Source organism: Anas acuta, chromosome 1 (genome assembly GCF_963932015.1).
Source record: "Anas acuta chromosome 1, bAnaAcu1.1, whole genome shotgun sequence".
Classification (NCBI taxonomy): domain Eukaryota; kingdom Metazoa; phylum Chordata; class Aves; order Anseriformes; family Anatidae; genus Anas; species Anas acuta.
In genome coordinates, this window is record NC_088979.1 from 85,359,367 (window position 1) to 85,385,679 (window position 26,313).

At 33.4% G+C, this 26,313-nt stretch overlaps 1 protein-coding gene across 1 annotated transcript in view; it reads left to right on the plus strand.

Moving 5' to 3' along the window:
- Positions 1 to 26,313, plus strand: part of CFAP47 (cilia and flagella associated protein 47) — a 296,518-nt gene that overhangs the window by 110,026 nt on the left and 160,179 nt on the right. Inside the window, exons 43-48 of the mRNA XM_068686651.1 lie at positions 611 to 719; positions 2,729 to 2,955; positions 5,658 to 5,838; positions 16,781 to 16,977; positions 20,870 to 21,013; positions 22,164 to 22,337. Of these exons, the coding sequence (XP_068542752.1) occupies positions 611 to 719; positions 2,729 to 2,955; positions 5,658 to 5,838; positions 16,781 to 16,977; positions 20,870 to 21,013; positions 22,164 to 22,337 (1,032 nt within the window). The remainder of the gene's footprint in view (positions 1 to 610; positions 720 to 2,728; positions 2,956 to 5,657; positions 5,839 to 16,780; positions 16,978 to 20,869; positions 21,014 to 22,163; positions 22,338 to 26,313) is intronic.

Genomic DNA, 26,313 nt, shown 5'->3' on the forward strand with positions numbered 1-26,313 from the left:
CTTTTTCCTTCTATTATTCAAGTATTATTTCTCTGATCATTCATTTATACTTTCCTCTATGGCAAATTATTGTCTTCCTTTGTTCTGGGTCATATTTATGGTTATTTTCAAGCTTCTATAGGAATTTAATTATTTTTGATGAAATACAAGTGTTATTTGCTCAAAATTACAGTAACCATTTTCTACAAAGTGAAAAAAAAGAAGTCAACTGGTATATATGTTTCAATATATGCAGCTATAGTACATAATTAGAATTCAATTTATCACCATATTTGTGACTCAGGGTATTCTCATTCTGTTAAATTATATGAGGAGTTGGAAAGGATTCAACTTGTTAAAATTTCTTGGCTTTTCAGATTTAATATTCTTAATTAAAACCATTTGGATATCATAGCAGGGTTTGAAATTATATATATTTTTTTCTGTTTAAACATAGTTCTAAAATAATGGTTCTCCTGGGTGTGTAAATTATTCTGCAAGCCAGGCCTTCAGTGTTACTAAGTTATCTTTGTTTTCAGTTTTAATATTCTGCTTTTTTTTTTTTTCTTTTTTTTTTTTTTCCATGAGTTCCTTTAAGAATTATGTGTATGTGCATGTTTCTGTGTTTCAGATTGGAGAATTTGTATACCTGGTAGAAGGAACAGGTGATATACCTTTGCCTTCAGGACTGCTTCCAATGGATAGTCCAAATGTTTTACATATTAGCAGCACATTAGAAGGTAAAGTCAATTGAAGTGAGGGCAGTGAAATAAAGCAAATCACTCTTTGCAAATATTCTTTTCTGTTAAGATTCATTATATGTATCTAGTATAAGCAGTTGTTGGTAGTGAAGTGTAAGAAAGGTAGTACAATGTAAGTATGGGATATTTCTTTTAATGTTGTCCAGTCCATTCTCTTCAGAGCAGCAGTGATCTGGTTATTAGTTATCTTATTTGACTTGTATGTGAAGTTGTTTTTAACAGTCTATATCAATATTTTTTCATATTTTCTCTTTTATTTCAAATGTAGTCTGTAGCCAGATAAAACAGGACAAATCAATTTACCTGGAGTTTTTCTACTTTTAGAACACATTAATAGTGTATTAAGTATTGTGATTTGACAGATAATCCTATACATTTGTCTTTAAACAACCAGTGATAAACTGCTGTCAGTTCTATTTCAGAACCAGTATGGCTATATTTGAAATACATATATCTTATGTTCTGAGACTAAATTTAAGAATTCAGTGCTCAGTAGGCAGTAAAGTAACTGTCCTTCTGTCTGCTTGTTACTAAATGTAGATTCAGATACCAACTAATCTGAAAATAATTATTAGGTATATAGCCTGTTTCGTTGATAGTAGTTCAGACATACTTCTCCATGACTGAGTCTGGAGGTAAGAGTTATCTGGGAGAAAGGGGGGAAAAGGGATTGAGGGAGAGGGGCAAGTTTTAATAAGTTTGATTGATTTATTTTTTTCCCCAGGGTGTTCTCAGGCAAGACAGTTTTTAACATGGTACAAAGATCAAAAAAATATTAACATGTCTAGGTCAAAATGAGGCATTTAGGAAAACATGAAACAATTTCTAAGCCGCTGATCTCAATGCACCTCTAGTGATATTTTGTATTATAGCATTTTAGCCATTCTAGACTTTTCCTGGTTCTTCCTGCCTATTACAAGGCCTTACCTTCCTTTAATCTTTGGATTAGTCTGGTCAGAATCATGTTCATGAGATCTTCGTATCCTGGGAGCTTTGTATCTCAGCCATTTCAAGCCAGACTGGGCAGAGGTCTGAAGAAAGTCACTGCTGAGTGTGTTTGATTCTGTGGACCAGCTTGACCAAGTAAAAAGTATTCACTGAAAAAAATATGGAGATGTACATCAGTTATGAAACTTTCTCTGCTATGCGTCAAAAGCTAACCAGAGCAGTGCAAGATTATTTTGATTTAAGGCACTTGCATGAAATATCAGAAATCTACGCACCACTTCTCATTTATTAATTTAAGCTCTCTTATCTGTTTCCATTCCTTCTGTGAAGGGTAAAAATATGCTGCTCTTGGCATGCATTTTGCCAAATAAGATGGAACATTGTTTTTCTAAGATCCTTTGATACTAGTGCATGCGTAAAAGCTCTCACCCGCAGTTTTGCTTTCCAAGATGCAAAATTTTTTTTTCCACTGATATTTCTACATATGAATGTGAAAATTTGAAGTAAGTTAAGTGTATGTACAGGAGAGACAATGAAAGATTTGTTGGTATTTATTTCAGAGAGCTTTAATGAGAACTATGGATCTCAGAACATTCTACTGGAAAAACTCTTTGAGTTTTGCCATCTCTGATCAGAGTTATATTGATGGTGACTTCTTTTAGGAGCAATGCAACATCATCTAAAGGAATAAAAGAGTGGTTGTGTTTTAAAGGAAACAGCCTTTTGAAAGTTTTATTGCCATTGTAGTAGTAGTAACACTGAAGTCTGGGTTTTTTGATTAACCATGAAAAGCAACTTCTATTTGGATTTCATTTTGTGTCAATTTTTATTTCCCCACTATGATTAAAAATATTTTTTTTATGGAAGCATGTACTGGAGAAGTAACATGTAACTAAATATCAAAGGAATGTTGTATTCAGGTTTTTCTTTGAACATTAAGGATTTTAAGTACTCTATGAAGATATAGTAGCAGTTGACAAGTATTGTTTTTGGTGGTGGTGGTGGTTTTATTTTATATTTTTTATTTTTTATTTAAACAGGTCCAAGTGCAGCAGAGCCGGTTTTATATTTGAAATGCAGTCTTGAGCAGACTCTTGAAGAAAATCTCAGGATTCCATTGATCAATGAATCAAGAGAAAGGGCTCTGGCTATTGCTGCACAACAGCAAATGTCAAATATTGAATATGAAAGAAGAAAGATCACAGAGACTCTGGATAGCAGTAGTGTCCGAGTTGCAACTGCATTGCTAGGGCTGTCCAGAGTAGAGGTGAGAAACACAGAAATCTGGTCCTAGAATTATTTAGCCGTTCTTGTGTGTAAAAATGAAATTTTAAAATTTAAAATTTTCAGGAAATAGTCTAATGAAGACTTTGTTGTTGTTGTTTTTAATATATTCTGCAATCTGACAGATTATAATCCTCATTCCCTCAGACACAATTTAAATATTCATTCTGAAGTTGCTTCCTCACTCATGTGATTAAAAAGTCACCATTTAAGAAATGTTAGCTGCAGTTAAAAAGAACATTGATGGTTTATTTCAGTTAGCTTCTGAAAAATACACATTGATTAAAGAATCTTTTAAACTCTATGCATTGATGTCTGTATTAGTGTCCTTATGCTCATTTTATAAGGAAAGAAAATTCTCTAACAGAATTTTTATTTTTTATAATTATTTTGTATAAGAACAGACATACCAAATTGAGGAGCAGGAAAGACTTTTTCTTGTTTTGCAATCAATACACCATACTTTTGGAAAGCACTGGATCTTCCTTATAAGCTATAGTTCCCTACCTATACATAATTCCAACCTAGGGGTATTTCCCCAAGAATTCAGCATCTAGAAAAAAAACCCTAGATAGTCCAGTAGACATTCAAATAGTATTTGTGAATGAATTTATAATAGCAATACTCCCAAATAACCACGCTTTTTTTCTCACATAGAATTCAAATATAAACATCTATGGATTATGGCCAACGTCTGGGTTTTATTGTTTAATTTCCCATGTGAACCTGATGCTACCTGACCTCAGGCAGTTGGCTGGGAAGCTGTATGTTATTCCAGTTTTTCAGCTGGACTCCTTCCTGAGTATGGTTCCCAGTCCCAGTGCTGCATGATTCCCAGTGCTAGGGGGAGAGAATTTTCCCTAGAGTCTTGAGATTGTTAAATTTATGCCTTTTTGTTTACAGATAAGTTTAAAAAGTAATACAAATCAAATTAGTTAATGTTAATATGTTTGTCATGGGACAAGAATTGTAACCATGTAATTTAGACACAAATATTTTTGTTTTGAGCATACCTGCTATGCTGCCATGGTGACATTTTATAAACTTTTCTTAACTGAAGTCCTTTAATATCACAGTTGGTTAACAAAGACTTGATGAAAGACTTGACTGCTCTGAAGCTGTGGATCTAATTGAGATGGAATGTAATGGTAATAGTCTCTCTATGACTAAGTATGCTAAGATCTAACACGAGTGTTAAATTTACCTACATGGAAGAACAGTGGAAAACAGTAATGAAATGTGCCACGTTTTGTACTACTGAATAAATAATCGTGGGAGAAGTGAAAATAACATGCAAAAGGACATATTTGTTTCATGTACAGAAAATTTTTTATTTGCTCGTGAGAAATAAAATAAAGTAGTTCTGCTATACTGCTGCTGTAGAAAAAACTTCATTTAAAAATATTTCTCAGTATGGAAATCCACTATGCACATAAATTTCTAAAAACTGTTCCTATTGTTCTTTTTATTATGAATTCTGTCTTGCTATCTGTATAAAAGTGAGAGTATAGAAATTCTGGTGGCATTTATTGAAGAAACTTCTTTTTTGAGGGGGGCTTCTGCTCTGCAACTTAATTTGGAGTTGAAGTATTCTTTTATGTTCATTGTCTAAATATCCCCTCCACCATTCCTGAACAAAAAAAGACCCTGTCCAAAGTTTTTATTAAACTGTAAATTTTACTCATGTTCACTTAAATCCCATTGAAAACAGCAATAAATGCAAGCTGTATTTTGAAGTTAGACTGGATATACATCTTCAGGAATGTATATTTCGTGTTTCTACTTGACCTGTCTATATGCGTGGTTGAAAATCCTGGCTATTTTTGTACAGTGCTTTTACACCTTCTTTTCCTTGCTGCAAGAAAGAGAGATCTATTTTGATCATCTTTGATGATTAGAGTTACTACAGTTACTAAATTTGTTGAATTTATTGTTTATCTCGAGCATTGCAAATATACTGTGTTGTTGGATCAAAAATTAAAATTGTGAGCAAGTCGCATGTTAAATCATTGCGTTCTTTCAGTAATGATTTCCTTCAGGTGTCTAATTTAGTTTTCATTATGAGATTTAGAAGCCTCTTTTGATTTTGCCTTTTTGTGTTGTGCTAAAACTTTACTAAAATGTTTCATGCTGTGAATTAGCAATGCCTTTCACCAAACGGAGGAGCTTGTTTGTCCATAAAATTAATTCTAAATGCTTTGATTTCTTGAACATATTGTCAACATTTGAATAGTAAAGTTAGCACAGTTAACTATACAGTAATTTCTCACAGAATGTCAAAATATTTTTTCTTTTTTCATACTATCATTAATCAGAAATTTTATGGATTAAAGAAACACCTGTTCTGAAACAAAATACATTTTTATTTTAATATTTTCTCTTTTTTTTTTTTTTTTCTTCCCTCTTCTCTGAGTGTCTTTAAAGGTTGGTAGGTGGTTTCTGAGTAGGAGGTGTTTTTACTGTAAATCTCAAAACATTATTTTTAAATTAATGCTTCAGATACATGATATCTAGAAAATTGTACCAAACAGTCTTTATTTAGGAGTGCCTCTCAACCATTGCTATGCAACAGGACTAATTACCACTTTACAAGTTATGGAATTACGCATTTAAGCCAGTATCTTCCTAACCTGAAATTATTATGAGATCATTGTTCATATGTATACATTATTCCTTCACTTGCAGAGATGCGAACTCCTAAAACCTCGTAAATTCCCACCAGAGCTGAAGTATGTGGATTACAGTGTACAAGTGAGCATGCGAGAATTATTTGACGTTCCTGAGAAACTCTCTATTCCAGTGTTGGCATCTAGCAGAGTTAATTTGAAAGTTCCTTCAATAAAAGATGTTTCACCTGAGAAAATAGGTAAGAATATTCATAAATATAATGGATTTGATTTATTCTCCCAGAGAAACTCTTTTCCTAAGATTTCCTAAACACTTAAAGAAAATGGACTTTCTCTCAAGTCCTGTACTGAAATTTTAAATGTTTTCTTATTTACTTGGCTCACATTTTGATCCTTCTTTAACTAGTTTTTAGAATGATTTATGTAAACCTATATAGCATTCTAGGTTGTATTGAATAAAAGAACTAGACCAAAATTTATGTTTATATTTACCTGATCCGCGCACATTTATATCACAGTTAATGTGTTGTCCCAGAAGTATCTGGTAACAACACAGACAAATTATTTTTGGCTTTGCTGGTTCAAATTAAGTATTAATTTCCTTAGTAAATTTAGTAAAGGCTTGAAATATAGTCAGTCTATTAATGTGAAAAATCTACAGACTCTTTTTATTGCTTATAAGTCTTGATAAGTAGACTCCTTCTGTAAGTCCCTGTACTTCTCAGTGGCACTTGGAATCAGTTGTGCTTTCATGGCCTATGTTTTTATACTTGTTGCACCCTATGCATTTTTGGTTTATCTTATGGAGGAAAACTAAGGAATTCCTGACAAGTCAGAAATTGTTACAGAATTGTTCCGTTTAGATTATAGTATCTGCGCTGTAAAACATTTTAAGGTCTCCCAGGCACATTTGCAGGAAAGTGAAAATGTAGTATTAAAAGCAAGTAGACTAGTGGTCAGTAGAAGCTGTAGAATAGAGGTATCACAAGTCGGAGGCTAAAATATTTCTTGAGTGACAGGGTGTTTAAATCCTAGTTAAAATTATTTTGTTGTCAGTTTTAAAAAAATAATTGCCTGTGTTTGTAATAATTGATAGAGGTGATATTAAAAAATTGTAAAGGCTTTGTTGAGTGGTGTAGCGTATTCTTTGGATTGTACTATAGAAATGGGAAAACCATCCAAGAAAGCGAGTAAAATCTGCATAGACAAATCTAATAATGACATGATACTGTGCTTCCATCATAATCTCAGAACAAAGGTTGATAATTGTCCAGGTATTAGGTCACTATTACTTAGCAGCTTCTCAAATTATTTTTGCATTTTTTTTAAATGTGGACGAACATATCTAAAAAAAAAAAATATTATTAAAATATAGTGAAAAAATACATTAAAGTAAGGAAGTGTTTACTTTTCTCTTAATTTGTGCTGATTCTTTATCCATCAAAGGAAAGCATATAAAAAAATTCCAAAAGAGCTGCAGAGAATACAATCACTCTCTGTCTCCCCCCACGCACACTTAGAATGTGGGAGCAGTATAAATGTCTGGCAAACATTTTAAGAACACTGTTAAAAAGGAATTAAAATGTAAAAGTCAATGCCACTGAACATATTTTATTGTAAAAATAGATCTTGTTAAATAGGCTTATTAAATATTTGACAATATTACAGATTTAAGATATAAGGAAGAATACAATATGTTTATCTTTCTCCCAGTATGATATCTTGACCAAAACCAAAACAATATACTTGACTGGAACAAAAATAATAAGCTAAGCAGATTGAAAAACTGGAGGATTTTTTATTATTATTATTGATTCATTGCTGGAGAACCATCAGAAAGTGAGCTCTCAGGAATTAGTTCTTGTTGGACAATTTTAACCACTTTTCATTACCAATTTGGAAATTGGTATGAAATGAAAAAAAAAATAAATATATATATATATATATCAACTTTGTCAAGTTAGTAATGACAGCTTTTGTGAAAAAGTATTTAGTTGGAATAGCCTCATGATCTATGTATTTTGGTGCAATCAAGCATATGGAACTATGTGTTGGGAATAGACTGCATGCTAAAACGTAATAGAGACTGGTTTTAGAAAGACACAGAGTTCTTTCAATTGCACTTTGAGTACCTGTCTTAAATCTCCTCTTAAAAATACACAGAATGTAACTTGTTCTTTGCTAAGTAAAAATTTTGGTATGTAAGAAGACTACATACCACAGAGATTTATCACCATTGCCTTGGAACATCATCCTACGGGCTTTAGTAACTTTAGATCATCAGAACTGGCCTAGTAAGTAGTTCAATCCCAGTGTGTGTATATATATATATATAAAACTCAGTTTTTTTTATATATATATATATATATAAAACTGAGTTATATAGTTTATATATATATTTATATATATATTTATATATATATTTATATATATATATATATATATATATATATATATATAGTTTATATATATATATATATATAACTCAGGCAAAAAGTCAAAAAGTAACGGAAAATAAAAATGTTTTTCTTTATAAGCCAAAAGATAATGAGTTGGAGCATGTAAAAGCTCATGTAAGGGATATTATAACCTTGAAATAAGTTACTTTTTTCATAGCACTATATATTAGCAAAGAATGAAAAGGCTAAAATGTCAAGTGGAATTCAGATAATGGCTCCAGATTTTAAAGAACAGAGAAGTAGCGTTTTAACGTACCTCCATGTTTCACCAAACAGACAAGTTGGTGGTTTCCATGGATATAACATGTAGAAATGTTTTGACTGTCTTACTTCATCTGTCTCACTATATGTGTGTGTTTCCAGAGCAAAAACAGTACAAGTTACTATTAGTTCTAGGTTGTAGCTAATGGTTTCTATCCCTTTGTTTTCCTTTCTCCCATTCCTTGCCATAATCCCTAATTAGTCAAGAAGCCATTACTTTTGTGGCTGGTGATAAAAGAAAGAAGTGACCTTCCTTTAAGTGAGAAGTTAAGTGAGAAATTGTGCAATGGCTAAAGCTATGAACACAGGGAACACAAGCCAGTACAAAACAAAAGGCCAGTAAGACTGTCTATTAGACTGTAAGCTATGGTAAACGTTTCATTCACTATTATGCAGCTATTATAAGGAATACAAGCTATTATTACAAGCTATTATAGTTCTTATCAAACCTGTCTTTTCTACTTTCTTTTTTTTTTTTTTTTTCCTCTTTCCCCAAGAAAGCTTCAACTTTCTTAGTTTTCTCTGATTTCATTAAATGGCTGTTGTGATAAGCTTTTCAGCAACATAACCAATGGGTTTAATTAAGTGGCTGTCTTTAAGTGACCCCCTTTTTTATAGAACAGAGTTTTATGCAACCAAGTGGTTTAAGGTACTCTTGCATAATGAGATGTAAACTTCATTTCTACCAGTAATTATGAACAGTACATAGAATGCACAATATAATTACATTCTTCTTGAAAAGAATGTGATTTATTATTTAAAGGAGTGCAGTAAGTACACGTATTGGCATGCCTATTGGACTGCAGTAAGTGCCCATATTGACATGACTACTGAATTTTAGGCTGATCTTTTGGTATTTACTGGCAATTTAAAAAGCAAGCAATCAAACAAAACAAACAAACAAAAAACACCAGACCTTAGAATAATACCTTATATCCCATTTGTTAGCAAAGAGGGTCACGTTAGCAAAGAGGGTCATTTTACATTCTACCCCAAAATCTACATCAGAAACAGTAAAAAGGCACACCTCTAAACTGTGTTGATTTATGAAAATGTTATGCATGAATAACCAACTCTACAATGCAGATCCAATCTCAGTATTTTTCTTATGTAAACTATAATTGTAGTTAGAGACATGGTATGTTCTCATTGCCATACTGACCAATAAGTAAAGTGCAGAACAACTAACAGTCTTCTTTCTATGACTTTTAAATGATGTCTCAAATATTTTCTCAGCATTGGTTTTAATCATAACAGTCTCTCTCTCTCTTTTTTTTTTTTTTTTTTTTTTTGTGCCTTTCACTAAAGCAATTTCCTGAGGCTTTAAATCTATTCTTCAATAAAGTGTTATCAGTATTTCTGTTATTTCATCCTAGTGTTCCATGGTACACATGCTACATAACTTTTCCAGTATCTTATTTTTGTTGTTTTTGTTTTGTTTTGTTTTATAAAGCAGAAAGTCTTAATCTTTTTAAGCAAAATTACAGTTACTGGCCAAAACACAACTTTGCTATATTTTCATTTAACCGTTTATATTCTGAGGCTTTATTCTAACTCCTTATCATGTTAAGACCTTCAGAGTTCAGTTCTATGATTTAACTGGCAGTATAGTAATAAAAATTTAATTACTTTTGGCGGTCTTAATCATTGAGGATAGTGAGCCAGTAATGGAATTAGAAGTGTAAAGGATAACATTCCTTTCTTTCTCTATACAAATAATTTAAAAAATATATATTATTCTATTTCAAAATGTGTCACTGAAAAATGATGTGTAGCTCTTTGTCCTTACAAGTTTCACAGCAGCTACATTTATTGAGTATGTACATACATTAGTAGAAAGATGTTTTAGTCTTGCAGAAGTGAGAAGAAATTAAATATTAGACCGGATGATTTTCATTTGTGTTTAATACCTGCAACAGTTAATTCAGTGGAGAATACCTGCTTTTTCTAGTGCTTTTTCTTGTTTTTGTTTTGTTTTGATTTGCGAAAAACTTTTAGAAGGCCTTTCACATATTCTGGTGCGTGAATAGGCTTAATGCTGTGGTGAAATTGTTAATTCTCAGAAAACATATCAGAGAATTCTGTACCTCGTTCTCTGTTCAGAATTTAGTATTGTCTTTCAGAAGATTCATGGAAACCTGGAGTCTGCCTAAGTGAAGAATTTGTGGATTGAAAGAGAAGGCTTCAAGCTCACTTGACAAATGAAATCTGTAGGGCTGAGGATGCTGATATGTGATTTAGGTTTTCATCAGTGAACGCTGACAACCACTTACATGATTGTCAGTGTTAAGGCTTATCTTTGTCTTTGCAATCTTGACACAATTACATTTGTGAGGCATAGAAGGTACTGCTTCTCTAAAGGCAGTAATAGATCTTGTGTTGTCAGGTCCTGTTTCTCATCATCACCAGTCCTGAGAAAAGACATTGGACTCTTTTCATTTTAATTATGTGCATATTTGGACTTGTTCCATGCTGTGACTGGAAGAATTGCTGTGCTGTCCCGGTGGCGTTCCCTGACCACCTTCTAAAGTTGAAATCACAAGAAACTTTGAATATAGAGAGAGTTTTTATGGCTCTCAAAACTGTAACCTGATAAGCATCCATCTGCCTTCATATATTCTGTGAACCATTAGGGTAAAATGATCTAATAATTAGAAAATTTTGCTGTGTTTTTTTAAAGACATATGTTTTATAGATCTTAAATTTAATATAATTACTTTTAATTTAGAGTTGCCAGAGTCACTAAAATGCTCTTTGTAATGCACACACATATATTGATATTTTATTTTTTTTTCTGATTTATCTAGAGATTTCCTACCATGCAGTCCTTCTTTGTAGATTTTTTTAAAGGAAACAACGTCTTTCCTTAAAAAATTCTAGATTGCAGACAAAAAGAATGTGTAGTACCATGTACTACAGAAACATCTAGCCAGCACTTCTTGTATTAAGCAATAAGACTTCATTACTAATTTTCATTAACTTGTTCTTTTGTAGTAAATGTTATAAAAAGTTTTCTCTGAGTCTTCCTGTGTAAACTTATGCTTATGCATTCGGTATACTTCTTTTTATTAGTTGTGAACAATCTTCTCTGCTTGTAGGAAATTTTGCTTAATCTCCTCCTCCTCCTCTTTCCTTCTCTTGCTTACTTTTTAAAGATCCTGCCTCAGCCACTTCCTTATTCTAGTCATACATACATATTACTTTTTGATATATGTAAATTTTAGGCAACTATTTTTGACAGATTGTATCTCTGTTCTTGTGATGTAAGATACAGAGGCTTAAAAAATTTATTCTAGCATATTTTTCCAAATGTAATACTTTATAATTTGGCTAGCCCTATTCAGGAGGGTCTGTGTATCGGGTGACTTGAAAAAGCACCTTAGTTTCACTGTCTTTCTTCAGTTATATTAAGTAAACTTCTTATTTGGCAGCATTTCAGTTGCCCCTTAGCATAGTTACTGTGTAGCCTGGTTATCTCTAAAGCTTTTACAACTATTCTTTAGGAATGCTGAGGGTCCGTGTTTATTAAAAAGTAATCAGCAACAACAAAATAAGCAAAAATAAACAAAGAAAATCAAGAAACTATTCGTTCTACTTTATTATAGTGCCACACACCAGTTTCTGAATTTGATACATGTTCAAGGCTGATGAGTATTTGTGACAAGACTGAAAATATATCACTGCCATTTGCATTTTAAAACCAATTAAGAAAAAACTGCTTCCAGGCCATTTATTTTTCCAGCATAATCTTCCTTTTTCCAGTTGATTTAATATATTAACTTTTTGCTTAGATGTGTAAGGATGTACTGTATTTAAGTGGAGAAAAGAATCAATAATCAGTTAGTGGACTTCTTAGAAATTCTTCTGTTGTATTCAGATAGAGCTAAAAAAAATAATCAGCAAACGAATGTGCACAGTGATAGCAAAAATTTCAAAACATATCAGCACTCATTAAGGGATGTAAAAGAATGGTTGATTTTTCAAGACTACTGTGTAGAGTGAGGTTCTAATTCAGATAAGTTCATCTGAAGACCCGATATATAAACAGAAATTAGAAGAGTTCTGGGCTCTTCAGCATGGTTGCTTATTTAACCTTACAGGAGTCTGTGCCTGCAAATTCAGTCTTCAGTTCAATGTAGCCAATTATGTGTGACATATGCGATGTCAGAGGCTGAGTTAAGTTCACTGTGAGACTGAGCTTTGACTTTCTGATAGATACTACCATCATTACTGAATAAAAGCTAATAGAAGGTGCATATAGCTGACTAACTGCTGAAGACATGTAGTTTCCTACCATTGGAAATTATGCCAACAGATTGTGATATGAAAGAATCACATTTCTATTCCAGCCCTTACCCTCCTAACACAAATTATAATAGGCCTAAATAGCAACGAATCTACAATGTAATATTTTTACTAGAATCCAGCATATGTTTTTCATTTCATTCTAACGTCAACAAGAAGTGAGTTTTTATATTATTTTGTTTTAAAGGTTAAAGGTACTGTTCATTGGCTAACACATTTAGAGTATTAACTTTGAATTCAAGTCAGGCAGACCTAAAATGAAGAGTTGTGGGATTTTTAAGAACCAAAAAACATGGGCTTTATTGATTCCAGATGGTGATCTGATTGTCTTTTGTACCAAATAGATGGCATAAGATGCTAGCCATTTGCTAGAGAACAAGATCAACACCTACATGCTGTAAATTAGGTTTCCAAGAATGTATGGTCATATTACACCAAAAGTTCTACTTTTGCAACTGCCCTTGTTTTGACAACTGTTTCACTTCTAAACCCAATTCAGATTCAGAATCAAGTAAATGTTTCCCATAGGCATTTACCTAACACAAATCTATAAAATGAAACTTCTCATAAAGTGTTTTATTTCCTGCTTCTAAAAGTCCTTAGTATGTAGCATGTTTGACCAAGATATTGGGTGATGAAACTTGCTTGCACTTCTCAGCACAAGAATGTTCAAATTGTTGTTCCTTCTCTACCCAAAGCATTTCCTCATTATCAGACAACAGACTGCCATGGGAAGAGTTCTTTGCTTAGCCAGCTGAACTGAGAGAACCTACGAATGATTGGAGCTCCTGTGAATGATTAGAGCTCAGATCTAAGGCAACCATGACTGTAGCAAAATGATTAGGATGCTCATCCAAGAAGGAGAATCTAGGGCCCATGGTCCAAGGGCTGTTTGCCTGTTTCATGTGAAATCTGTCCCCATCAAACAATGAATATCCTGTCTAGAGAGGGAAAATGTACCAGCAACTGGTATTGTTCTGCCTGATTTTTCACTGTCAGAGGAATGCTTGCAGTCTCATTCATTTCCATGGATGCAGGCTCTGCTTCCTGTTACATGGAAATAATGCAAGGGCTGCTGGCCATTGCTTACTGTTATTGCTTTTGTCCCAGAAATTGTAAGGTCAGTTGTGACCCTATGGATTATTTTAATCTTTTAACTAGCTCCTAATCTAATCTTTGCTGCATATTTTACAGGACTGGGTAAGAAGAAAACATGCTAAAATTAGATTTATAAGCCCAATTTACTTCATGGCATTTAAAATTTGCACGAAAAATGCAGAAAAGAAAAAAACAACCAACCTTCATGTGTAATTCACAAGGAAGTGGTTTCTGTAATCATTTTGATTTGGAGATTCTTTCTCACTCCAGATACCATATCTTATATCATAAAATATTATATAAAATCAACATGACAAATTTACTTACTTTCTTTTTAATTTTGATTATAATTGTTTTAATTAATCTAGTAAGTTATTATTCAGTGTGATTTTCTATGCCTAAGAAAAAAAAAAATCAATAAAACTGATGCCAAGCTGAATATTATAAAAATAAAATGCACGGAAGACTTTTGTTTGTTTTTTCCCCTATTGAAAGCATTTCTGATTGAAAGTCCAATTCATTGAAAGACAAAGAGGGATCCAATTCAGTGAAATTAAACTGTGAAAGTTGGTAACTGAAATTTCCATTTACTGCAGGAAAGTAAAATTCATCGAGAAATATTTTTGGAGCTTCCAATTCACTCACTGCACTGTATTTCTTCAAATACATGTTTACAGTCTACTGTATCTTGAAATACAAGCATTTAAAATGTGTACTTAAAACTTCAAGTATGTCTTTTGTTTTAATATCCTAAAATAATTCTTGGAGAAAATTGAGAACTGTATTCATGAACTAAAGAATGGACAGTTGTGTTCCTTAAGTGCCAAATTCTGGTCACTGTTGTGGAAGATAGCTAATGGGGATAATAGATTGCTGACAAAATTAAAGAAAAAAATAAAAAGGAAAATAAAAAGTAGTAATTCAAAAATTACCAGGCTATTAATCTTGTCTTTAAAACAAAAACAAAAAACAAACAAAAACAAAAACAAACAAACAAAAAAAAAAACACAAAAACAAAACAAAAAAAAACCAATATTTATTTTAGAGAGGGTTAAACCTGACATGCAATTTATATTCTTTTTGATAGCCTAGTAATGGTGAAAGATTAATACTGCCATTTATATGATTTCTCTCTTGAACTTCGGTTATTTTTGTGCAAAAAGTGAAGTACAGATGACATAAGGCAACAAGAGAGCTTCAGTTTGCTGTTCATTTGCAGAGGTGAGAACTGAATATGCGAGGAACACCACTTAATGAAAGAGAATGAGCAGCATTGCAAATAAAGATTGATTGCACTTTCAAAGTCCAGTTATACAAAACAGTAGAAAATAAGCCACATTAAAGGAAGAAGAAGGGAAGCTCCACAAGAATTTGCCAGGTGTTCCCCCTTAGGGAGAAGTGAATTGTTTATGGAGTTTTATCTGTAAGTTTCTGTCACGTCAATACATTGTCTCTGACCTTCTTTATTATCTTTCCAATGTGGGCTTTTGGCATTGGTTTCTAATCTTGTAAAATGCTGAAAAGAAACAGTTTTTGTTAAATATAAAACTACAGGGAAGTTGTTACAGCTGCAGTCTTCAGTTTTTCAAGTTCCTTAGAGGCTCTTGGGACAGTTGAATGGAACTCTTTTGGTGGCCAGTTGGTGGCATTTGTAAAGTGCCTTCCCTTCTGCTTTTTAAAGTGTCCTAAAAGGGCTACTGAAGGGGGCAGGATACTGTGAAAGTCTCTGATTCTTTCTACAAGTGAGAGCAGAAGAGGATGTCTCTGTAGCAGACATTTTAGATCTGGCTATTTTCAAATGCAGAAAGCATTTGTATTTGCTTCTTCCATACTCTAGGGATTACTGTGGGGAGTTTTTCTTACATGCACTGGATTGGGCAAACTGGACTTTTTATGACTGTTGCAGTTTAACCCCAGCAGGCAGCTCAGCACCATGCACCCGCTCACTCACTCTCCAGGAGGGATGAGGGAGAGAATTGGAAAAGTAAAGGTGTGAGAATTCATGGGTTGAGATAAAGGCAGTTTACTAGGTAAAGCAAAAGCCCCATGCTCAAGCAAAGCAAAACAAGGACTTCATTTGCTATCAGCATCATTCTCATCAGCAGACGGATAAATATTCAGCCACATTCAGGAAAGCAGGGCTCATCACATGTAGTGGTTTCTTGGAAGACAAACGCCATCGCTCTGAACATGTGTCATCCTCTCACCCCCTTCCTCCTTCTTTACCCCAGCTTTTATTGCCAAGCATGGTGCTCTGTGTTATGGGACATTGCTCTGGCCAGTTTGGGTCAGCTGTCCTGGTTGTATTCCCTCCCAACTCCTTGGACACCCCCAGCCTCCTCGCTGGCAGGGGCAGCATGAGAAGATGAGTCCTTTGGTCTGTACAAGCGCTGCTGTACAACAACTGGAAACACCTGTGTGTTATCACCATTCCTTACATTAAAACTCTAGAACACAGCGTTGTCTGAGCCTCTCTGCAAAGCCAATTAACTCAGCCAAAAGCAGAACAATGATTCTGTTTAATTTGGACACTTCAGACCTTTTTGGAAACCCAGACGTTCAATCCAAAATTGTGCATAGGAAACATCTAACAAGGAGCTCTCATGCTAACTCATAAATTTAATGGAATTCCAGTTGTTATTAGGACTACCAAATAAATTCTGTTGTTTCCAGTGTCTTTCATGGTAACTGTGTTTGAGCATTTGATAATAACTACTGTACTTTTTTGATGTTTACAATCATTCATATACAATAAGCTTGTCTATTACGTTTAACAGATCTTTTAAACTCCTCTTTGTACTCTACTAAAGACAATAGAAAATGTTGTTTGGATGTTTAAATCCTTTTTTTTTTTTTTTTTTTTAAATGAAAACTTGGCCTTTTGCCGTTCTTTCATTATAATACTCCTAAAACTACATCGCTCATTTTAAATTGTTGTATGTACTACTATGGAGAATCTCCTACAGTTTACTGGAACTCTGCCCAGATCCTGCATGTAAAATAAATGTTTCTGAAAAGTTTTGCTACATTTCACTGTTTTTTGTTTGTTTGGTTTTAGATGGAAGTGATGCAGTTGAGCTTCCTATAAAATTCATTCCTCAGTATGCTGGTTGCTACCGCTGTGAGATTCTCCTGAAGTCCTCCCGGGATATTCGTGTCTATGTGATTAAATGTGTAGTGAATACAAGCCATGCTGAAGCAGAGATTGAATTTCTAACTCCAGCTTACCAGGCAGTGATTCAGGATATTCCAATAGTAAGTTCACTTTACTGCCTGAAGCTAAACTAAGATTAAGGATTCTTAGAAGCTGAACTCTTGATCAATACAGTTAAAATTTACTATTGCAAAATCCACAAAAGCATGTAAATACTGACTTCAGTATTATTACTCCAAATCCATATTGGATGTGGTGTAAGGCTTATTGGGAAAATTAGTTTCTAGCAGTTCAGAGAGTAAATTATTGGAGTTTATTTCTAATGTTTCATTTCTGTACTTATATTTGATAATCTGCTAATTAATAACTGGTTACCATACTAAAGGTGAAAAAAGAATTGTTTAATCTAAGGAACAATTCGTTGTGTGTGGAGTTTTTTTTTTTGTTTGTTTGTTTTTTGTTTTTTTTTTTAAAAGGAGTTCTCTTGAAGAGCATGCTACAGTTAGATTACATGCAATTTACAAAATGTGGCAAGTGTAGGCAGAATATTACGTATAGTTTTATCATATCTATTTCGCATTTTAAGCATTTAACAGATGAGGTATATGACCAGGGAGTGAATATGGAGTGTAGGTTAGAATGTCATTTCCTTCAGAAAAATCATTGCTCACAATGTAGAGAACTCAGATTTAAAGGAAGAAAAATGAGCAAATGATAGGGAAGAAGCTTGAGTTGCAAGAGAAAGGGATACAAATTCTTTAACAAAGAAGGATGATAAAATGTTTTCTGAGATTTGAACTAGGGCTTGATATATATAATTGACCTTTTGATAATGCTTTTGATAACGGTTAAGAATACTAGTGAATTATTATATAGAAAAATTATCTGAGATTTTGTAGAAAAAAGAATGGCAGCAGCTTCAAATATGGATACAATATCTGGCAAAAAATGATACTGTGGATACTCAGTGAAATACTGAGATTTGACAAGGAACTAATTAATTGATTAAGAAAGAAAAAATAGTAAAGAAAATCAAAGGAAATCATATTACAGCATTATCTTTTCTTACACATAAATGTTAAGGTATTCATATATTATTTATTTACAATTGATTTATTGAACATTACATTAGCTGAAATGAGGCTGTTATGTAACACAGAAAGGTAAGTATTTTTTTTTCCACCTTCTCAGACAGAGGGCTTCTAAACAGATTGGCTTTATTTTTATTTTTGTTGAACTCCAAATGTTCATAAACATATACTTTAAAATTTCTTTAGCAGTCACATATTAATTCTGTTAAGTTATGCTTGTTTTCTTAACAAGGAATTAAAAGGTACTCCAAATGGAGCATATAATCTGTGTTTTTGTATGTGTGTGTAAGGAGAGAGAAAGAATGTGTATCTCTCATTTAGTCTGCCTCCTCCCATGGAAAGCACATGTGACAAGTCTGTGCTAAAATATATGCCCTACATTTGCAAAATCAAACATTGATGAATAAAAAAAATAAAAATGTGAAGTTATTCCTGTCCTTTTACATTTTAAGCTTAATTTTATGATTACATATGTTTTTACAAGGTTTATTTTATGTTCAGCATAAAAGATGTGTTTACCTCTGGAACATGTTTTACTTTTATTCTTTCTAGCTCTAGCATTGTGTCTGGTTTACTCTATGCTTTTCAATTCCTGAACTGAATACAGAATCAGAAACATTTCCATATTTTTATGTTGTTAACTATCATTTATGTTTGTCATTCAAGGTAGGGCTGTTCAGTCTGCTAGACTTGGTTCTTTGAACCTTATATTCAGTGTTGCTTCTTACAGGCACTAGCAAACAAACTGTCATAACATCTATATGGTAGGTGAAACATTTTATAAATGGAACAAAAAAGTGTCAAGTGATTTGCTTAACCAACACACAGTGAGTTAGTGACAGAACCAGAATAAGAACCCACCTGAATCTCACATTCTTGTTCCTTTCTTGATAAGCAAGTTCAGTCTGAACATCAGAAGTATCCATAATTTTCACAAGTGTGAAATGAATGTAATTGTTCTCTCATTCACTTTCAGCCTCTACATTGAAAAGGTATAGATCCTATACATGCGACCTTATTATGTACCTTAGGTCTAATCACCTACAATCCTGTGAAATGTTTTTAACTCCTTTAGCATTAATTGTGTTTGTCATTAATTTAACAGGTTTTGAGATAGCAATTAATTAAAACTATTTGTTAATGCATAAGTGCAAGGGAGTAAAACAATGTATTTTCATTTTCTGATATTTGTGGTTGACCTTTCATTAGAATGTTTTAAACAAATTCATGCTGTATTGGAAGAATTTGCCACAGAAGGACTTCAAAATGACCGTGTTTGTCAACTACATTTCTCAACTGATAAATTTTTGTTTGAGATTAAGGAGAAACACGCTACTCATCAATATAGTCATCACTAGTGTGGGTAAAGGAAACAACTGATAACAATGGCTCTAGAAATTATTGAAAGTAAAACAACTTAGGCCCACAAATGTTGACTGTCCTCCTCTCTAACATATCAAAGAACAATCACAGTGATGTTTTTCCTCTCTCCCCCTTTTAAAACAATCATTTAAAAAAGGATGATGACCAGCTAGTTTTAGAACTGGTCAATCTGTTTTTCAAAAGGATATAGTTGTTCCTGATGCTGTAGTGAAGAAAAAAAAAAAAAAAAAAAAAGAATAATAATAATCTTCTTAATTCTTTTTCTCACTTTTATTTTATCTTCAACATGAGGGGGGCAATGAGGTTATTTTTATTTTATTTTATTTTATTTTACTTTAATGCTTTCTGCCACTGATGTTGCAATTGTTATTATTACAGATTTGGAGATTGTAGCGATAGAAGTATTTTGAAAAATTGAGACATTTTACAAATCTCCGTATTCCAAATAAGACATTTCTGCTCAACTACTAGGATATTTACTTGTTGATAACAAAGTATTAAACGTTGATTATACATATTAATCCCAGCCTAAATATATGATATTGCAGATCTCATGCCATGCCATGACTTTAGCTCTGATAACTACAGTTGATTGTGCATTGTTGATGAGGTTTAGAGAGCTGAGTTTAAGAGACTTTCCAAAGAAGAAAGAATTGAAATAGGTTGTCATCTTCATTCTCCAAAATCCATTGCTTACCTCTGGCATTTATCTGTGGTTTTCCATTGGTCAAGACAATTTTGGGTAAAAGGATTAATTCCTCTTTTTGTAGATCAGACTAATCTCTGTTTTGACAAGGCTGATATTAGCTCTTGAATGCCAGTTTATTCTGTCCTTTTCAGATGTTTTTTACCTTTTTGTAGATTGGATGTTTATTTATCCATTTCCTAGATTGGATGTTTATTTATCTATTTCCTTTAAATAGTAGGAGGCTGAATATCATTATTTAAATTTTACGATTTTTATGCAGCTCCTTAGGCATATATTACAAAATATCTACCTACCCCAATCAAGCAGTGCTACGATATGTCTAGATGCAAGGAAAAATACACTTCATAAATAGGCTTTCATGCTTCTTAAGACAACGGTTCTTTAGAAGAGATAAGTCCAGTTTCTGAGAGCCCAGGACTTTACATACTCCTTTGGGAGACAGAGTCCTTAATTAGAAAGCAAGGCTGGTCCTGTAGTACTTGGTGGCCAAGTGAAGCATTGTGTGCTAATATACCACATCAGCACTTCAAAAAGGCATGCTAGGATTTCCCACAGGAGCAAAAGAGACAGAATTTGATGATAAATACAAACAAAAACTAAAACGCATATTGTAAGCTTTTAATTCCTAATCTAATTTATGTCTTTACTTTGATTTCAGAGTCCAAGGAATAGGGATTTAGAAGGTGCTCTGAGCCAGTATTTTGGGAAAAAAGGAGCTGTGCTCTGTTTTGATAATTGCAAATAAAAGCTGAAATTCATGTTGAAAATTTTAAATGCATAATCTAGTTTATGACTTTTCTTTGATTTCAGAATAACATGTCCAGCCAGGACTGGAAACTTGAAGCGGTTTTGGAAGGACAGGGCTTTCATGGCCCTCCTCTAATAAATGTGGGCATAGGTGAAACAGCTCTGTATCCTCTCATGTTCAAGCCAGTTGCTGAGTGCTTATCAATGGTAAGAAGGAAATTAGTTTAAACATTACAAAGAATTATTTTGTCAATAAAACTTCCATCAGTCTCCAACTTATGAAAGTAACTGCTTAAGTACTTACTAGCATTAAACACCTGCTTGAAAGTTTTAGTGAATTAGACATATTTCCTGTTAGCTGAAAAAAACAAAAAGCAACAAAGGAATTAACTTTACCAAAGTTAAAGATTATTATTATTTGTTCACTTATTTTCTCTTCTTTCAAACCCTCTATTTCAGTGAGTGGACTAATTATTCTACGGAGATTCTGACCTTTGATTATAAAAATGTACATAGTGTTCCATTCTGAATTTAAAGACATATATTAAATGTTATCTCACTATTTAAGTAATAATGTAGTAATATTGAGCATTTTTCATTATATTACAAATGAATTTTGCTGATGGGTACTTGATTGTTTCATAATACAATTTCTGTTACAAGGTAAACTGCTAGTTAGAAGCTGATTTTGCCATCAAAGTAATCACTATTCTAAATGTTAAAAATGAAGAGCAGAGGAAAGGCTGTGATACCTTTAACAAGAAGCAGTATTTTTGCCTGTACACTAGCTGGGAGATTTTGCCTGCAGGATGCTATTCAAATGCGTGAATTGCCAAAGACAAAACCAAATTGTTCTGTGAAACACTAGTAATACATCTGCATGCATTACCAAACAAACGTAATGCAGTATAGAAATCCAGTATTATAAAACTATTAAAAGCCAAAGACCCCGAATCTTTTGATGACAAATAATCATGAAGAACATTTTAGCTGAAGGACTGATGGAAATGATTGAAAAAATAGTATTTTATATGAGGAATGAAGATGGATGAGAACATATTCTCTTGGGTGTTATTTTTGTTTTCTAGGAAGAAGCCAAGAAATATGTCTGGCATTATGAAGGATTTATATTGTTAAAATTCATAATTTCAGAAAATTGAAAAGAAAGCTTTGTTTCTTGAGTCTTCCTCTGTGTAACAGAAGTATTTACATAAGAACTAGAAACCTCAATAGGAACACTTCCCTTTAAGATTGCTTTGTTGCCTGGATTTGAGATTAATAGACTGAAAGTATTGGTTTGGTAGCCAAATGACACTTTTACAGTGCTGAAACTTTTTTCCTTCTTTCTTTGTCATAGGGAAGACTTATTCTGCGAAATGCTATGGCTGGCACTGAAAGCGTCTTTAGCCTTAAGGGAATAGGGAAGAAACCTCTGGCGCAGGATCATATTGTGATAGATTGCCAAGTGAGACATGTTACTCGAAAAGTATTATGGGTGCCCAATTATACCAAGAACAAGTTAACGTACAAGGTAAATTTTTGTAATAAAGTGACAACTATTTTCATATCCGTAGTCCTACAACTTGTATATTAGACAATTTGTTATTGTCATTGCTGATATGCTATTAAAATTCATGCATCCATGAGAAACTACTAGTACTAGTAGTACTAGTACTACTAAGTATAAGTACATATATGTACATGTATGTGTATATAAATATATATGGGTATATACGTATGTATATGTATATATAGTACTAAGTACTATAGTATATGGATATGTTTATAGTTAGGAAATCTGTGAGATAGTGTATGATATTACTGTATGTTTCATGGAAAAAGGTTTCATAATTTCATATCTCCTAAGGGGACAGCACATTTGAAATTATACTCTGTTCATTTACTAGTCTTTCTCCCTTCCTTCTCCACTTGTTTAAAACCAATTTCATCATTTTTAAACTCATAGAAAGGGCTTGAGAGTACAGTGTTCCTAAAATCTTTATAAAACATTGACCTTTTACAGAAATGGACAAAAATTATTATCCCGCCAAGGGAAAATTGACAGCATGATCTCACTACATATCTATTCCTAATAGCCTACTGGCATGGCCAGTCAGGGCTTGCATTTCTTGAAACAAATGATGGCAGTTAGTGTCTTTTGCCCAGCTTGTTGTTTTAGGAAATGGAGGAAGCTGGGAATACTTTGTGTGTTTTCTGAGGGGAAAGAAAATTAAAAGGAAATAAGTAACTGGAGTTGTTGAAGAGCAATGTGTCACTGGGAAGATGGTGCTGTGGTAGTTGTGACTTTAGTGGTGGTATGTAAAATAAGTACATAGAAAATACAATTTATTTTTTTAGTTTCCCTGGTCAAGAAGATCTTATGTATGAGATCTTTTAAATACATATGCATATATAATGTAATCCTTTTTATTTTTCACTGTTTAATTAAAGATCTTATGGCTGTACTTACACAAATAAGTAATTTTCTAATTTTAAAACACTTCTATTACTATAACTGAACAATTTTCCTAGCGTTTGTCTGGGCAACATGTTTAATTTAAGTTGAGAAAAGTATTTCAGTAGTTTTCTTCACCTTTCTGATGCATGTCTAGGATTGCATGTCACATGCCAGCAGAGGCAGAATGTACATTAGGGCAAAAAAGATGACTTTCACTTTTCTTCTCACCTGCAGGTTCTCTATCAAAGAACTTCTTTAATTTCTGTCAACAAAAAATATTTTGGGGACTATATTGTGTCATTTAAATCTAAAGTAGATACAATCTACATACTGTGTTTATACTAGGAGGACTCTGTATATAAAAACAAGGCAGGAGGCCATGTGCTGAAACTTGGTAGCATATATGAATGTATGTTTTTGAACTTTTTTTTTTTTTTTTAATGTGTAGCTATTCTTTTTGGGAGGAGGGACAAGAGGACAATGTAGATTCTATTAGATAAAATCTGGCTAGTTAATTAGTGTGAACTTGTGAAATAAGTGATCTTTTGTTCTCTGCCTTTGTGCCAGTACCAAAAAATTCTGCTTCATTCAAAGTTGCAGTCATCAGTAGAGAGTGGACCTCACCTTATTTTATAAAGAGAGAACATGTACATACCAGGAGCACTGTTCTATTTCTCTGATGGGAATTCATGGCAATGTAAAGTCTTCCTTCAAATCTCATGCTAGTCTCCAGTTTTTCATTATTACAGGAGGATTTACATTTAATAAGCTTTGAATATTTCAAAATGGTAGACCTTCAGACTTCTGTTTTTTGGACTCATTATTAAACCCCCAAAACAAAGCAGAAAATGTGTGGTTTTTTTTGTGCATCACTGGCTTTGACATATCTCTTTTTGACAATTTTAGCTTTTTATATGTGACTGCATTTACATTTCTAAAACACTTATTTATCTCCAAAAGTAGCGAAGTGTTTTGAAAGTTGACAGCACTGCTGTCTCCTTTGCTTTCCTGTTTTATGTGAACTTAATATTTTTTGTGCCAAAAAAAGACATTCAAATATCAAACTTCAAAATGAAGGAATTCAAATTATTCACTGTATGGGTGTTTCAGAAAACACTTCATTAAATTGTTTTATGACTATTATAGATATTTCAGAGTGAGTTGGGTCTAATTGAACCTAGACCACTTTGAGGGTGTTCTCTGGACCCCTCAGTACTTCTTGTACATTGAGGCCCTGGAACATGTCCAGGGAAGGGATACAAAGCTGGTGAAGGGCCTGAAACACAAGTCCTATGAGGAGTGGCTGAGGCAACTGGGGGTGTTTAGTCTGGAGAAGCGGATGCTCAGGGGAGACCTTATTGACCTGTAGAGACCTTATTGTGCTCTACAGCTACCTGAAAGGAAGTGATGGGGAGCTGGGGATTGTCTTGCAAATGAACAGAGACAGAAAAGGGAATGGCCTCAAGTTGCGCTAAGGGAAGTTTAGGTTGAAAATCAGAAGACGTTTCTTCTAAGAAAGGGCAGTCAGGCATTGGAATGGGTTGCCCAGGGAGGTGGTGGCGTCACCGTCCCTTGGGGGTGATCAAGGAAAGGTCGGACATGGTGCTTAGGGACATGGTTTAGTGCATGACATTGGTGGTAGGGGGATGTGGTTGGACCTGATGATCTTGGAGGTCTTTTCCAACCTTAATGGTTCTGTGAGTCTGTGAAATACTTTGTGTATTTTATTTTTTGTTTTGGTGGGTGGTAGATGGTGCTGGTGCTGGTTAGTTTTGTGTTGTTTTTGTTTGTTTTTCACCCCTGTGAAATACTGCTTGACAGTACATCCATTTCTAATCTGAATATTCAAGGAACTAACTCCATTATTTGCTGTATCTGCAGGGGAAAAGATAGAGAAGAGAGGGGAAAGTCTCTTTTAAGATAGAACTGTGACCAACAACTTGTTAGAAATGCAAAATAAATATTTATTTACTCAGAAGTGCATTTCACAAAGGGCAACAGGAAAAACAAGTAATATTAATTTTGTTATTGTTCAGTCCATGCTGCCTCATTACTGTAATTTCTGGATAGTCTGTTGTGAAGCTGAACACAGCTTTACAATCTGTGGTTTTGTTTTTGTCAGTTTCTTTTTGCAGGCAGATGCTGTCAGCTTAATAACTCCTCCTGGCTTTTAGTCCAGCATCTTTGGAATTCCACTACATGATGAATGATTATATAGAGGAAATCATAGTGGAAACAGAGCAAAGATCATTACCAGCCCTCCCTACCCCCTCATAGTTTTAAAATGTTTTTTTGACTGGATATTTTGGAATTTTGTTGGGTTGCAAATAACTTCATTATTTAAATGGTCATTTGATTGATTTGGCCCTTAAATCCTCCACTGTTGTGGTGTATCCACTATGAAAGTGACTTGTCATAGATAAGCTGAGAAGTACATGGTACTTTTAAAAACCAGAAATACTCTGCTGAAGTATATTTGCTTAAGTAAGAAATCTCAACCTAGATCAAGAATGGTATAAGATGTGCCAGTAGCTGAAAAGCCTCATAATTTATTGGCATGACAATAAAAAATTTACAACATGATAGTAATAGGTAATTCAGGTGAATTAATACTTAGGTAATTTTGCCTTTGAGTTGTAAATTTAGTATCGCTATTCCATTTTAATAACTGAATAAATTAAACTATTAACATAATAAAAACTCATTTCATTAAAAAGTTAATTACACTGTATATGTGCTACCCTGTTTCTCAGTAATCGCAGTATGTGTCTTATAACTTCAAAAAAAAAAAAGGTACTACTGCAAAGGTGGCTATTGAAAATGAAAATTAAGTCTGGGAGGGGGAAGAGGGAAATAATTCTTTCTTTTATTCCAGTAAGAAAGCCCTCTTCCTTCTGAATAATGCTTTTCCTATATTTGACAATATAGACTGCTCATACCTGGAGCAGGAATAATGTATGGTTTGTCTGTGCAACCACTGTTATGTATCAAGAGAGTCAGGGAGGGAATAAGTGCCTTTGGAATGCAGTGCTGCAAGGCTTGTATTTTA